The sequence below is a fragment of the Aphelocoma coerulescens genome, chromosome 2 (assembly GCF_041296385.1).
Source record: "Aphelocoma coerulescens isolate FSJ_1873_10779 chromosome 2, UR_Acoe_1.0, whole genome shotgun sequence".
Classification (NCBI taxonomy): domain Eukaryota; kingdom Metazoa; phylum Chordata; class Aves; order Passeriformes; family Corvidae; genus Aphelocoma; species Aphelocoma coerulescens.
Genome location: NC_091015.1, coordinates 16,103,319 through 16,120,181, shown reverse-complemented (window position 1 = coordinate 16,120,181; position 16,863 = coordinate 16,103,319). Strand labels below are relative to the sequence as shown.

The 16,863-nt window shown below is 39.6% G+C and overlaps 1 protein-coding gene and 1 long non-coding RNA gene across 4 annotated transcripts in view; both read right to left on the bottom strand.

Moving 5' to 3' along the window:
* Positions 1-7,398: 7,398 nt before the first annotated feature.
* On the bottom strand, positions 7,399-9,482 carry LOC138105622 (uncharacterized). The gene is made up of 3 exons (XR_011148577.1): positions 8,861-9,482; positions 8,406-8,583; positions 7,399-7,899 (listed from the first exon to the last, which is right to left on the bottom strand). It is a non-coding gene; the product is annotated as an uncharacterized lncRNA (long non-coding RNA).
* Positions 9,483-12,316: 2,834 nt separating this feature from the next.
* The window catches only part of MPP7 (MAGUK p55 scaffold protein 7), a 156,487-nt gene continuing 151,940 nt past the window's right edge, over positions 12,317-16,863 (bottom strand). For all 3 annotated transcript variants that reach the window (XM_069006569.1, XM_069006568.1, XM_069006570.1), the window contains one exon: positions 12,317-15,509. In XM_069006569.1, the coding sequence (XP_068862670.1) occupies positions 15,330-15,509 (180 nt within the window). In that variant the 3' untranslated portion in view covers positions 12,317-15,329. The remainder of the gene's footprint in view (positions 15,510-16,863) is intronic.

The following is a 16,863-nucleotide window of genomic DNA, read 5'->3' as shown; positions in this document are numbered from 1 at the left end:
TTAGAAATACTTAATGTTGCCTGCTATGCTGGTAAATGTAAAGGATGATGATATGTTGATTTTTTTCACGTCCACTTTTGGTGGTCATTATATATGCCGTGTTTAAGATTGAGAGCAGACCATTATTTAAATGGATCTCAAAACATTTTACAGCTTTCAGATTTTGTGAACATGCTGCACTGCACATACAGACCTGCTGTGCTCAGCTTGAGTCTGCCAGACAGGAATGGTGAGCGTAGAGGGGTTTCTGAACCTCTCCACTTCTCTTGGGAGCCTGGGGGTGCCTTTGTGGGTGCAGGGCTCTAAGGCACTCTCCCAGTGCTCCTCATGGAGCTCCTGTCTCTGTCCAGTGGGATTTCCTTCTAAAAAACTGGCTGAAGCTTTGCACAGTCAGGCAGGGACTCTGAAGCGTGCAGGAACCCAGGTCCTCTGTAACTCACCACTTTACTGGACAACTCCACAAGGTCACGGGCAATTGCCAAGTACCCATGAGCCCAGGACATGAGTGAGATCCATCCTGGAAGCAGCCAGTGGTGTCAGTAAGTGGTAGGTGTGCTCAGGGCACCTGGACTGAAGTGAACCCTCAAGGAACCAAGTCCAGACTTGTCTTTTAGTGGGGTTAAAAGAAGCTGCAGGTAGAAATTGAGAGTTTGATGTACTCACAGAAACCTGAGCTTTGGCACTTAGCACACTGACAGGACTAAAACAATGGAGCCAAATGAATTCACATTTTACAGTCAGTAAAAGAGAGGTTTTCTGAACCACTTTTGTGGATTTGGATTGCCTGAATTCCAGTTTTGGTGCCTTGTGTACATCCTGAGTGTATGATCTGTGTTCCAACAAAAATATAGGTTACATCTCAAATAAACAAAATTTTGAAAATAGTTGGGTTTCCATTGTACTATGTGTTTGTGATTACTAAAGTAAAAAAAAAAATCCTGTAATTTTCTAGTCACCTATGTAACTAACACCTCTGGTGGAAGAGCATACCTCTTTCAGTTTAATAAAAAAGGCACTCCCAAATGTATTGTTTTAAAAATCTGTGATTAACCAGTGGGGGAATAGAAGAATTTTCTAATAAAATATGGTAATTATGCAAAATAAATAGAACTTCTGAAAAGCAAATTGTAATTGTCCTTGGCACAGGCTTACATCATCAAGGAATGACAATATTTAAGCTGACAAAACTATGCTACAGAAATCTGTGAAGTTATATGTTTTCCTGTTCTCTTTGTTCCATTTCACACATGCCTTTGCCCATCTTGATAGAAGGAAGGCTTCCACACAAAAAGCTATACATTTTTTCATGTAATCTGTGATGTATAAGATCCACAATACACAAACCATCATGCTTTATTTTGTGTGTAAGCAGAAAAGTAACTCTTCAAGAAGTATCTTCCCATTAAGTGTCCTATTGTCTTTCTACCAACAGAACAGTGTAGTATTTTTATTCCTTTTAGCTGTACTGTTGGGCTTTTGCTTTGCAGCTTTAGACTATGGGAAAACACAGAAGTTACTGAATCTCTAATTTGCATATGACCAGTAAAAGCATACATGTATTCATTCACAATATTGCTTTAATAGGGACTTCTTCAGTGACTGCTCAGTGATGGAATAACATTTCCATTTAAAAAGATGAAGAAGAAAGATAAGGATAGACAAGTGCTAAACAGTAACTTTACTACTTCTCAGCTTTTAGCAGATGTATCTTAAACTCAGCAATTGCTCACAAATACTGCACTTGTATTTAGCTAGAAATTTGCTGTTCTTATTATAGGTAGGGGGAAGAACAAGTTTAAGAAGGACAAGCCCCTTCAAGCTGTTCTTCAACCACAGAAATTGAACTCACGAAGATTTATCTTTGTAATCCCTTCCTCCACTTTGCTTGCCTGCCTCATTGGGATGCAGGGTGTCTGCTTTCTCAGTGTTCAGCACAGCACAGCTCCCACTGCCTACAGTTTGCAGTGGCACTTCTGCAAATTACACTCCTCCATACCAAGCACCACGAAAAACAGAGTTAACAACCACATGTACAAAGTGACTTGTATCACACAGGAAATCTGTGGCAAAGGCAGGGATACGATTCGGTTCCCCAGAGCTGCACTCATGCAGTAATCATGCAAACGTGTTCTCTGCAATTGTCTGCTTCATTCACTGTGTCCTTCCAACAGCTGCAGCAAAGTACAGGTTGTACAGAGCACATTCACTTTTACTATGGCATGATTTGTCCTCCAGCACGGGTCCTTTCTGTGCACTACACAACACAGGAGGGCATGGAAAACTCCCTCTGCTCAAAGGAATCACACACACTTCCCTCTGCCTCACCACTGACATAATCCACCATAGCCCTTGTCCTTTTGTCTGCCTCTTGTACCACCAGGAGTGTTGGGTGCATGGGAGTGCTGGGATTCCTGATCCAATTCCTGCGTGTAATCAGGCCCGATTGCAGCTGCGGTGAGCGGTAGGATCTGGGAAAACTGTTTTGAACGCCAGTAGCCCCAGGGCTGGAGCATGCCCAGATGTTTCATGGAATGGCTCTGGCAGACCAGTCGCACACAGGTGTTTATTGGCTTGAAGTAAAAGTCAGGAATACCAGGAATAATTCATCCACCACTTGGCTCTTCAAACAGAACAGGAACGAGCACGACGTGCAAATCTAAATGGCAGATAACGGCGGCTCTCAGCTAACACACACACACACACACACACACACACACACACACACACACACACACACGCTTCACCCACGGAGCTGCTTGCGGGATGAACTTTTTATTTTCCTGGAATGAACTCATTTTAGTTATGAAAACTGATTATGCATATTGTTAAAGGCATGCAGCCAAGCAACTGTACAACTCTTTTTCACTAATATCTATCATTTTTAGGAACAAAACATGCTGCTGTTAAATGCAAGTACAAGTCTGCTCAGAAATGTGATTTGCAGTTTACTTTCTCTTCATGTTTAAAAGCTATTTCAAAGCAAAACAGACCTAACCAGATCAAAAGTAGCTTTGTGTACTTAGATTAAATATACCAATTTTCACACTAAAATTACTCTGTAGCAAAGACTTGTTATATGTGGCAAATCAAAGGAGAAATGTAAGAAACTATTCCATAGAGGTTCGCTCCTCTGCACAGCAAAAGCTCTGCTCAGCCTCTCCGTGACCTGGGCTCTGCACGATTTATTGGTTATCTTTAATAAAGCGAAATTCAAGCGCCTTTTCTGTTTTGTTACTTCCATTTTAACACCAGCAGTAGCAGACAGACAGACAAAGTTTAGTTTTAGCCTGGGAGCTAAAAGAAATACTTCTAACATACATATGTACTGTTACAGTCTGACTTATAAATGCTCAGTAGTAAAGTCAGCAGGAACTGAGCACTAAAACTGGAGAAGAGTAAATGGAAAGAGATCCTGCTGTATTTGCAGACTCGTGGTAATAAGGAAAGCACTCCTGACTGCTCTTGGAAACTTGTCATGTAAGTAAGGGGAGAGGTCAGGCAGTGACAGACTGCTCTGCCAGCCTGAAATGGGGGGTTGCACCAAATCTAAAAAACTGAAAACATGCATTTAACTTAAAATGAATGTTATTAAAACAAATTATACCCATCATTCAGAAATGTAATCTGGAAGTACCGTAACTCCTGGCTTCTGTTCAGATGATGTCTGGCAGTGTGCTGTGTATCATCCACAAAGTATCTTCCTGAATCCCCAGCACCCTGGCTTCAGGAACCGCTCTAAATCTCACCAAATTCTGATGATTCTGATGTCATTTTCTAAGCTTAAAGTATTCTTTCAAGTGACATCAATCATGACTCAACCTGGCCTCTCTCGCCATATATGACAAAGGCTCCTATTTTTAATTTTTCAGACAAATACAGCTTGTATAACTTTTCTTTTGCCAAAAATATGTCAGTTCAAAACTTACTATTCCAAGCATATTCTGTTCTTTTGGGATACTTGTCAGCTGGCCTATTTATATCAGGTTTGTAAGAAATTAAATGTTTTTCTAGAAGCAAACTAGCAGACTTGGAGAACAGAGCTTCTACCTTGCATTTTTAATAGAATTTGTGAAAATCTGTGGTTATATTGTCAAGAAGCACAGAGACTAATTGCACAGAGCCAACAATTCACTCAGCGTGGTGGTTAAAATGTATAAATGGATAAAAATGATTTGTATTAGAGCCTGCAGTCTCTTGTAAATGTCAAATACTTTCTTGACATTCTAAAACCCAGGCTGTACAGCAAAAATGGGAGAGTAGATTTCGTATTAATTTTAAAATGTCTAAAACTGATTATCCCCTTCTAGCACTCAGTATTTCACTGTTTCATGAAGACCTTAGATGCTGATTGTAACTGGCTGTACTCTTTCAACTCATCATGGCTCTCATTTTTCTTCCAGCAGAGTAATGAATATTTTACTTGAGATAAATAAATAAGATTTTACTTCCTGTGAAAGAAGATATTTAAAGAGATTCCCCACAACCAGTTTTCCCACTTGGAGAAAGTTGTAAATATTCCTTTCCCCTATTTCCCATGCATGATAGTCTTGCCATTCCTGTGAACTTGCTGTTCCTCTTCTGTAAATCCCCATCCCATGCATTTATCTCCATGTGTTTCAGTACTGTCACTTTGGCTTTATACTGTTCATTTTAATCACCTTGCAGGGTTCAAAGGACACCTGGACACATCCCCATCTCCCAGTCTTTAAAACATTCACCAGAAGTTCTAGTATAAAGGATTTATGATGTTTCCTTGGATCAAAACATTTGTATCCTTACCATACATCCATTAGACTTTACTTTTTTTACTCTGCTAAAGTAGAACGATGCACAGGTGTAGTTGAACTGATGGAAGTGTTTGTATTTTTCTAGAGCAGATCACTTATATTTTGTACAACTGACATTTTACTGATTGTTCTCATTAGTACCCATATTTATTTCTAAAGGATTGTGAAATGAAATCATCAAAAAGCTACCAGCTGCACAAGTCTTCTGAAGCCTCTGTCTGAGTCTGTCTTACACATTACAAAAACATGCAAGGCTAAGGGCTTAGAGATAGTCTCAAAAACAAAAAGAAAAAAAATAAAAAAAAAAAAGAAAAAAAATTGAAAAGGAATATCCAGGTGGTTTTTTAACTGCAAAATACAATAAAGTAGAGTTTGGAAAGTATTACACAGAAATATAATAACAAAAACCCCCAAGATACACCGTTTACAAGTTGAGCTGTACAGTGCTGTGCCTGTGCGTGAGCTGAAATCAGTAAAGCAGACAGAGCTCACTCGACAGGGTTTGCGAGCTCCAAATGTACAAATGTATGACTGGCAGCTTATAGGCTGCTGAGCAACGCTAGAAAATCTTTCAAGGCTTAAGGTTAACTAAGGGTAATTATTCTGAAACACTGTTTCATAGATTTCAGTAATAATTGCCTAAAGTGACAGCAATGAATTGCTGCCTCCATTTTGAGAGCTCTTGGGAAATTACTTAAAAGCATGAGAGAAGATTTATTGTGACCACATTGTAGGTGTAAAAGAAATGAAATGCTGGAAGGACAGCTGAGCAGCAAAGGGCAGGGCCATCTAATGCAGTCCCACAATTTCCATTAAATAATTCAGACAAAGAGTCAATAGATTTATCAGCCACACGTGTTTACTACCACGTGTTTGACGGGACTTTGATGCATTTGCATTGAAGTTTGCTCCCAGATACTAATCTCAGATACTAATCCAAAGATAATAACCAGACAGCTCTCACACATTTGATTAGTTGCTGAAATATTTATCATCTTTCCTGATTGCATCTTATCTCAAAGCCAAACCCTGAGCCCAGAGAAGTAATCAGCTTGGTTCCAGGATAAGAGCTGCCAACCCCATTGTGAGGAGTGTTGCAGAAGTCAAAGGGACCACACATGAAACGCACTAAGGTTCAACTGTAAAAGTCAGCAAGACCTGGCATTAGATTACAAGGTCTTCAGAGCAAAGGCATTCCTGATTTCCCAGGCACAGAAAGACAAGAGGTAAAACTCTGATACTGTTAAAATAAAAATGAAGCTTTTCTAACTTCACCAGCACTGTGTGTTTATCGTGTTCATCCACTGCCATCTCATCTGTGCCATGCTGTTAAACTGAAGGAACCATCCTGTGTGCTCAAGTGGTACAGATGAAAGTCATTTGAGGCTAACTACAGGAGGAATTCCTACTATCGCTCCTTTAGGGATCGAAGTGGTGTCAGCTCTCTGCTGATATTTCACCCTTGTCCAAGGCACATGATACAGAAAGCAGCAGCAGCCATTAGGTATTCACAGTGAAGCAATCCAGACTAAGCACTTTCCAATAGCACAAAATGAGTCAATTTACCAGGAAGAGAGGGAGTTGCACTGGCATAAAAAAATTCTAAGTTATTCACAAGATGCTAAAAGAGAAGAAAGAATCATCAATCCTGAACACTGGAACCATGAGGATCCATAAGGATTTTACATGATGCTCATGAGCCCAAGCCAAGTAACCACTGCTGTAAGTGGAGCTGTGAGGGAAGCAGAGCAGTAGCACTGCCTCCCTGCAGAGCTTGCTCAGATTTGGAGAGAATCTGGCCTCTTGTGTTTTCCACTTACACTTTGTGACAGACAAATTAGTGTAGCTGGGAGCGACACAGGAGTTCCTGCAGAAAATCTGAGCATGAGTGTCTCACTGCAGGTACTTAAACACTGTTGCAGCAGCAGAGTTAACACCAGTCACCACCACCCCTCTGCACAAAGTAGGTGAACGTGAAGGAGGCTCAGGATTAAAAGTGCTATCACCTTGTCAGCAATACAAAGACACTTCAACCATGCCTGTCACGGGACTTGCTGGACTCGAACAGACTCTTAGGGGGTAGGCAGGTTTTAATACCACTTTCAGAAGATGATTTCTGGAGACCACAAAGTCAAGAGCTATGTTCAGTGACACTGTGAAGGGGAAGCACATGCAGAGTCTGCCATGAGGTAGTCAAGAATTACACACTGGAGTGTGTTACCTGACACAGGTAATGCAACTGCTCCTTGCTAAATGTGCGTAAGTGAAGGGCTAAGGGTGGTGACGGCTCCTTCTTGTAGCGAAGAGGGAGTGAATGACACCTTGCTGCTCAAATCATCTTCCCACGCTGTCTTCACCCATAGGTTGCTCACTTTTGTGCAGGCTTGGGAGACTTGCCAGTGTTGAGAGCCTAGCAGTGCCCCAGCTTCTCCATTCCAGCGGTTCCTGGCCAGCCTCTCCTCTCTGCTTCAAACTGCCTTTGTTAAACTCTTGGCCCCTGACATGGAGAGGCTTTTTGAGAAGACTGGTTAGGAAGAAAGGAAACGAGATTAAACAGAATAGGTCACTTGAGAACATTTGCAGAAATTTTGTCTTTATTTGCTTGGTCTGGTAGCTTTGGAAGATAGGAACTCCACATGTTTTATGGTTACATTTATATAACAAATAAAGTCTTTAATTACAGCAAACCTTGCTTTCAAGGAGGCAGTAGGGAAGCCAAAGAAAAACAGAAGACTGTGCAGTCACAGTAATAATGTCTGATAATCAGAAGTGTCACATAATCCTCTGAAAATTAAAAATGGAATAATAAAATATTTTCCTCATTTACTTAGTTACTGTGTAATCTTATCAGGGATACCATCCCTCATTTCAAACACTGTGGTGTTACCTATGGCAGCCTCTCCCATGGCAAAGAGTGGCACCTCCTGCTTTGCTTGGAACAGCTTCCCTGCAGCTCCCCTGCCGTGCCGCAGCATCCCCCGAGCCCACGCGCTGGCTGACACTCACGGAGAGCGCAGTGTCAGGAGCAGGGTATGAATGGAGTTGGATTTTTGAAGGGAAAATAGAACTTGATACTTCAGTTCCCACAGGGTACCACCACAGAGACTATTTTCTGTAAAATGAAACCAGTGGAGTGATGTTTTACACCACAATATCGCATAAAAAGCAAGACAGTTGGCCCAGTGATACTCCTACACAGACAAATTCCTGTGTCTCTGGACAGGTTCACATTTCTTTATCTGGCAAGCATAAAATTGTAGTCTGTGTACAAAGTAGCCTTTTCATTTAGGGAACAATTAAGCTAATCCCACAAGATTTCATGTTTAACTAGGTTTGTAGTGAACAAGTTTTTAGTCTGCATTCAATCAAGCTCTTTTGACTTACAGAAAAAAGGGACAAACCAATATATATGAAATGTAAAATTCGAAGTTTCCTGAGATGTGCGAGTCCTGCTGGAGTAAAACTATACATCTATTTGCTAAAACTTTGGTATTCTTTAAGTTGACTTTTTTCTTTAGTCTGCCCGTAGTCTTCCAATTATGCAACATAAGCCTGCATTTTTCATTAAAATAAACTGGTGTACACTAAAGCACTTGATAAATACATAACAATATGTACCTGTGCATACACGCTTAGTAAAAGCTGCTGTTGGCTTGAAGGTAGCATCAGCTGCACTCATGACAAGATGCAGGCTCTTGGCCTTCAAAGTCTCACCTACTCAAAAGTGTGGTCAGGCTCTGTGCTTTTTTCAGTGCGGTTTGAGCTGGGGTTGAATCCAGCTGTGGCCAGTGATGATCTGAATTCAATGAAGTCAAAAGAAGACAATAATTCAGGTTCAGTTCTGGTTTTTGACAAAACAATGGTTCAAATCAATCTTTGGTTTTGGTTCTACTTCCTGCTTAACAGCTGTGTAAAGAAAAACATCTGGAATAATAACCCAGCAGGGCCAATAAGTTAGGCTGCTCTTTCATACTATCCAGATAGCACCAATAATAACAAAGCTTTCAAGCCAGTTTTCAACAACAACAATGAAAAAACCACAACCAAACAAGAAAACTCCTTTTGTGCCTTACAGTCAGTAGTAGCCAGGACTGCACACAGGACTTGGAGCATTCCTGCCTCCATTGGCACCAGGCAGGGAAACGGGACAAGACCAGACCTGCCGTTGTGGCTCTGCAGGAAGGAGGCGGAGCACAGCTCATACACACACAGCTAATTCCCTCCTGCAGCCAAGCTGGCTGCACAGCTGCCAGGGCCAGGCTTCTGCAAGCCCTCAGCTGTGCCTGGGCACTGCACAGCATGGGCCAAAGCCCTGCCAGGGAGCTCCAACCACCTGGTCCTTCCATGAGGTGCTGAATCCTACATCTGACAGCCCCATTAGGCCAGCACTGCCTCTGTGCCAGCTGGTAGGAAGAGCTGTGCCCAGTGCATCTCTTTGCACCTTCCGGCTGCACTGCTTTGCCATCTCTCTCACTTTGTTTAGTCAGCTCATTTGAACCTGGGACTATGTCTTTATTCCATGTTCATTTGGTGCCTAACATAGGCCAGTCTGTATGTGGGGGTAGGGCTCCAGAAGCTGCATCCAAGTCGGTTTAGTGGGGAAGCATAACCCATACAGGGCATGCAAAGAAAGCTCTGTGGAGTGGTCTCAACCCATGTGCACATCTGGGCAACTGCCCCATCATGAACACAGGCCTTGATCGTGAAACATGACCACTCCCACTACCTAAGGTTAAGACCAATTTTAGGGAACCGTATTTGCTTAAAAACAAGTCATTAATGCAAGTCTAGAAAAGGGAGAAAACATGCCAGGAAATGTCCAGAGGTCACACAGAAAACAAGCAGAACTGCCCCCAATGGCCATTGCCTTAAACAAGAACCCCTGAAGCCAACACTGGCTGCATAAAATTTAGAATTGCTCCTGGTCTTTTTTACCACATGCTGCTATCATGCATCCAACAGGCCACAGGGAACTCTCAGAGCAATTGTTTTCATGGGACAAAACACTGTTCAGGTGCTCTCTATCTGGAAAAAACACTAGCTCTTCACTTCCATTTCAGGAACACACCACCCCAGTGCCCACTGGGAAGGAGGTAAAAAATGCCCTTGTATCAAATTTTTGGTGTCTGTTCTCCAAGATCAGTTAATCGTCCCTTTTCCCCTCCTTGTATGACTGAATTACTGAATTGAAGCTGTACAAGGGTGAAGAGGAAAACAAAGAATGAAATTGCCAATGACTAAACACAGTTTGGTAATTTTGAGTTAGAGTTGTGATGCTGTACTCTTGCTGCAAAAGTTAATCAAGTTAGAAGGAAGTAAAGCACCATCTTGGCCAACATCACCAGGAATACTACATTTCAGCACCATAATTTGGACAATTTTAGTTTTGTTTACCAATGAAGAATTACTGGTGCTTATTTGTATTTACCAAGGAGGGAACAGAAACCACAGCACATTTGCAGACAGGTCTCTGACCTCCTGTTCAATGATTTACGAAACGAAATATGCATTTTCAGGGTAGTACTTGCATTTTTAATGTTCTCAGTTCATCTCTGCCCTACCCACAGACCCTCACTTTAAAACATGTACCCAAAGTTTCTATGAGCCTGTGTATAATCCTATAGAAAGCTTGTAACATCTTTGTTAAAACACAAATCTAAATTTCACTTGAAAATTACTGCCTTCTGGGTTTAACATATTCAAGTTCTGAATATTAATACAGCTACTGAAAAGAAACAGATCTAATTACAAAATAAATTGTGACCTATTTATTTCCTATCAACAAGTTTTCAGATACTGTTGGAGCCATTTGAACCCTCTTGGAAATCCTGAGGATATTTTTCTCCACATATTGAAATGTGTAGCTGGTAGCTTTTGCCACTGAGTCCTTAAAAATTCGTTTAAACATACATAAGTGTACAACTGAAACAGAAGCAAAGCAAAGTCTCAATAATCACACAGATTTGCCCTCTTGGTTCAAATGTTGGATGTCAGATACACAAAATACCATAGTATTTTATTATAGAGATGTAAAATCATTCCATACAGTCTTCCAAATATCCAGCTTGTATTTCAGACACAGGTATCAACAGGGGAAAAGTCTCCAGCTGTCTAGAACTCCAAATTCTCTCATTTGTACTGCCATTTAACATAAGACAAAATTTAAGACCAGACTTTAACTGTTTCCAAATGGTTTTGTGTGTATTTCTGCTGAAACCTTTAACTATTATCTAGCACCAGAATTCCTAAACAATAAATACACCTACAGTCTTCCTTTAATTTTGTGTTCAGACATTTTTCTGTTGAATGCTTGGTATCATACATTAATCATGGTAATATATGATAAATACTTAATGACTCTGAGAGCAGAAGGATCTTGGGCAAATTTCAAGTACAAATGACTTTAAGCACTGATACACAGAAAACTCTTAATCCTGTAGGGAAATGACTGTAGAGAGAGCAATAGCAAAAATAGACTAGATTATAACTTCAAATCTCTGAAGAAACTACTCATCCTTTGAAACAATCTCAGAAAAGCTAAATATGAGCTTTACTGAAGAAAAAATTCTCCACACATAGTAGAAACCTGAACTGAAGTACATGTGGGAAATGCAGAATAGTGCACTGAAACAAAACAGAAGGGGCTTAAAAGTCTTCTCTCTAATCCTAGTTTGTGTTAGGCTTCTTTTTTGTTTTCTGGAAAAGGCATAACACAATGCAAAAAGTAACTGAGTTCAAGCATTACTTTCTCTGAGTCCTACAAATGAGCACAACTTCCAGTGGGACTAGTGAGTGGCCTAGAAGTGTATGTGCCTGGTGAAACACTCCAACAACTTGGATAACACTCTGAGACTTTGCAAACCCAGATAAGCTGATATTCCAGTCTGTTCCACTGACATAAGCTTTTCCTCTCAGAAAGAAAATGGTTCATTACGGGGTGGGCTAGAGGAAAGGGTAAACATCAATTCTGAAGAATAAAAATGGCAATAAAAATGAAATATTAAGAATTGTTGTTCTAGGGTGCTTTGTTTTTCCATTTAAGATAATTGGAGCATTACAGTTAATAGAGAGTCCCATTAAATAATTTACTACTTAGGCATTTTACCTTTTTAAGTAATTTTATTCATCCTGGAGAAGAGAAGGCTCTGAGGAGACCTTATAGTAGCATCTTCCAGTGCCGAAAGGGAGCTACAAGAGAGGACTTTATACAAGGCAATGTTGCTATAGAACAAGGGGGAATGGCTTTAAGATGAAGGATGGTGGGTTTAGATTAGGTACTAGGAAGAAATTCTTTACTGTGAGAAGGGTAAGACACTGAAACAGGTTAGAGACATTGTGGATGCCCCATTGCTGGCAATGTTCAAGGCCAGGGTGGATGGGGCTCAGAGTAACCTGGTCAAGTGAAAGTGTTCCTGACAATGGCAGGGGGTTGGAATGAGATGATCTTTAAGGTCCCTTCCCATGCCAACCATTCTATAAGTCTATGATATTTTATGGTGCAATTTACAATAAAGAAAAAACACCTTCAGTGGTATATCAATAATTTATTGTTTTGCATAAGAAGGTAAGATCAGATTTCAGGTAAGACATCAACCAAGGACCTGATGGTGAATTCAAGTATAGAGCTTGGTACAGTATTAAAAAGTACTACCCTTTGTTTGACTACAGCAAACAGCTAGAACACAATAAAAACATCTGGACTTGACTGTCAAAACATACATTTCTCTAAAAACCCACACAACAGAACGTGAATATGTGGAATATTGGAAACATGTTTAGTTGTCTTCATTCCCAAATTCTTAGGAGTCAAAGGAACAATCCACCCCCCTGTTCCCCTTGGTATCCCAGAATAGTTCAGCACACAGGCTCAGCATCCATCCCGATAAGCAGGCTCCTGTCCTGTTGAAACTGTTGGGCTTTTTTTGCCTAGACTTACTGTCATCTCTGCCTGCCTCGTGGAGGGCTTTGATTTTTAGGTTTTGAAGTTAACACTGCAATAATGTTGATTTTTCAAAAGCAATTTAGTAATGTAATTAAAACCATTTCTAGCTCCTCAAAGACTCTGTGCACATTATACTCTGTTGGTTGGATCTATATTTTTGAGATTCCCTTTCTTTTGCAGGTGTTACTATTCAGGAATTAGCTCCTGGCTCAGAGATGGGGCAGGCAGCCATCGGTCTGGGAGACTCCTGCCAGGACTGTGCCGCGGATCAGAGGGTCGGTGTCTCTGGGAATGCAGCTGAGCACCACGCTGCTTACTGCTGCCCAGGACAGCAAAGCTGTGCACAAGACCCTCCTAGACCACACCGACCCAGGAATGGGAATTAAATTAATTTCAAACAGACAGGAAAAACAGCCTGCAGGACAGCCAGAACTGTCCCTACCAGGGAGTTTGCAGATTATTCTAGCATCTACTCCATAAAGAGAAAAGCAGGTCCTTTATGTGAGCATTATTGTACCCCAATGTTCCAAGACAGCCAAGGTTAGAAGCAGTGCTAATAGTGTTTTAGTGAGGACTAAAGCCCCTTTTCTGCTGGAAATGGCCAGATCCTGAGAGATGCCGAGTGTCCTCTCCATTTCAAGAGATGGTGAAGGCACCTGGCGTCTCACAGGCAAAGGCAAACTGACCCACTGAATTCCATATCCCCTGAAAAATAGTTTGATTTTCAGTAATAAAAAAAAAAATAGAAAATGTCTTCTCAACTCAGATAATCTCTGTGCACTTAATTTAATCAACAAATTCATATTTATGTTACAAAAAAAGTTTAAGTCCACCAGGAAAATGGTGAAATTTAACAGAGTTACAGTAGGGCTGTCCAAGCAGAGTATGTATCCATACTGGGACTCAGTACATCTGTAACTCTTGCATAAACATTTCCAGACTCCCTGGGATTTTGCTGTTGTTTCTTACATTTCATTTGTTTTATAAGACTCTAAGCCAAATGCAATGGCCCACACATTAAATACACATTTAGAATAAAACTGCAAAACCTGATGGCTTTATCAGCATACGAACTGAAATAAAATATTTACATGGAATGTTGAGCTCCATTTACAGAGACTGTTTCAAATTACAGACTTAGTAATCTCTTTAATAAATGATCACATTGACAAGAAATTTAAAAACTTAACATCCCTTTTCAACCCTTTCATAAATATATAAAGTTTCACTAAATTATTCTTTCTTTAAACAAGAGAGCTATATTCTCTTTACAGATTAACATGAAATAATGGTTTCCTGTTTGAATACCACAGATGGGATGATCTGAAGTCAGCAAGTTCCTATACACATTCTGTACTTACAAGACATATTCACAACACAACACACAGGTGTTACTTGGTCTTTACATCTGTACTCATTTGCTGCATATCAGTAGTAAATAAAGAAAAATACCAAATTATCTATATTAAAAATACATCCTCTAATATACATTTGCTTACACTGACATATCAGATCTTGAAACAGGGTTTCCAACTGTCTGACCAGTGACAAGGATGTTTTTTATAGTGAACTCTACAGCATTAATTTATTTTTGAGTGGAGACAAAATATATGTTACACTACTAAAAAGTATCACTATATACTCAACAATAAAAAGAATTTATCTCTTTCAACTGCTTCTCAGATGTCCAAGGTTTCCTCACTGTTTGAAAATTTCTGATGGGAAAGTTGTTCTAAAGCATGCCAAAAAATATTTGAAATCAATTTAAAGGAGGAAAAAAAAAATTATTCTCTATTTTGTTGCTATTCGTATCACTTTGCCACTGATTTTACAGAAGTTTAATTCCAAAGACTTTGAAGTTATATACACACCAACTCACATTTTTTCCTATTAAAATAATTATTCCCATGACTTTTCTTTGTTTTGCCACAGAGCATGTGTGAAAGTATTTTCAATCCATGCATACTCACAGCTGAGTATTTCACAATTAAGCCACTGAATACATCTTTCTTCACATGATTATGTAATTGCAAAGGAATACTTAAATCAGTCTGTACATGTAAGACAAGGTTCACATCTAGAAAAGTAAAAACACACTGATGCATAATTAAAATTATGATGTCTTCCTCATAAAAATGTTGGTCACTTTTGCCTGTTTCAGTTCTCTCAAACATTAAAAGGGCAATAACTTCCAAGTGCTGATGTGCTCTTTTATAGGAACAGTTATGCTTAAAACCACTGAAGTGCTGATCTCCAGCATTAATTTCTATCTTCTGCAAACTCTCTGTTAAAAACACTCACCTTGGAGAAACACAGATGTTGATAAAGAGGTGTTTGGCAGTTTTGCTACACTAGTATTAGCTCACTTTATGGAGCACAGTAAATCTCTGGTTTAATCTGACTGTTCTGTCCCAAATTGTGGGCAAGAGAATTGAAGACACAGGAAAACAAGACCAGTTCCAAGTGCATGAAGAGTATACCTGCTGCTCAGTAGAGTTAAAAGCCCTCCTCCCAAGAAAATGGCCATCGAGTAAAGCCTAACCATGCCCCAGGTTTAGATGCTGATACCACAGCAGAGGTTTTTTCTATTTCAAACGTTACTATGAGTGCAACCAGCTGACAGGAACCCAGAAGGTCTCGGTCTCCAACCTGTCAAAAGTTGTTTTAAGCTCACTGTAAGCTGTAGCGAGGTCATCGTTGACTATCACCTTGTCAAAAAGGTGGCCATACTGGCTCTCCATCACATGGGCAGATTTAATCATTTCATGAAAATCTTCTTCCTAGTAAGATCAGTGCAATGAAGATCAGTGCACAGCCAGTCCATAGCAACACTGCATAAACTCATTCTGTATTAAACACGGTCTAATCGCTTATTTCTTATTTCATCAGGAGATGGAAACTGTACTTCTAATTTTAAAAAAATAGAAATTACCACTACAAGTGATCTCAGAGAGTATTCTGATGAGTTGACTCTGCTCAACAGGCAATTCTTTCATCTCTTCCCTTGAAACGACACAATTAGTCACTGGATGGTAATTACAGAGACATTTTCTGTTAGCAGCACCAGTGCAAAATGTTTCTAGCTGTTTACTTTGATGATACATTTAAAAGTTTCTTTATGTTAGTCTTGGCTTGTTATTAGCACACCATGTATTACAGCACAGCCTTTTTTCTTTTAAGAGCTTGGTAGCAGCCAACATTTTATGCCTTCTTCGATCTGGCTTAGTGGATTTTTCGTCATGTTTGGGGAGGGAACAAACCTTAGCAACTTGTTTAAATGACTTTGAGAGATTAAACCTGTCCTAACTAAGCAATGTCCTGAAGGTTGCTCTTACAAACAAACTCTTCTTACTTTTTATAAGTAACAAACCAACATTTTCTGACAGCATGTAGTTTCCAAACTATTCCAAATACACATTGTACACAGATACAATCTGTGACTATATCTGTGACTGACTTTGAAACAAAACCTAAAAAATCCTAAATAACATCTGAATGAGGAAAAATTATACACACTAGATAAACAGTCTAACACTGATCAACTTTGCTGTAGCTTCAATTAAATATGATTTCATGATATTACAAGGAAGCAAGTATGTTAATGTTAGGTAACCTAAATTTTTTTTCTGACTATTGACAAAAACCAGCATTTTTTCCTTGCTTAGCTATTTCTTCTTCTTTCTTACAGTGTTTATTTTCATATAACATTTAAAAACCCCTCTATTTCTCTTATCCACAAACATAGGCTTTTTATTACAGTAGCATTTTTTTTAATTGTTTTTTTTTTATATTTGAATTTTCCTCTTAATTTAGACCCCTTAATACATTGATAAAACAAATAAATTTTTATATTTGAACAGAAACATCTAAGCCCAGGTACAAATTTTTTAAAGGAAATTCACAGCATTATCTCTCATAAAGATATGCTTGCACTGTGGGGGTTCTTCAATGACATAAAATCAGAGGACCATGGAAATTGTAAATACCCATGAGCATATCAAACAATGAAAACACCACAGTAAATGTGTAATGTGAGAGAGGCTGGGAAACAGAAAGATGCTTGTGTAAGCCCTGACAAGTGCAGTCAATGAGATCCAGTGATCACCTTTATTTTCAAGGTAAACTTCTATAACA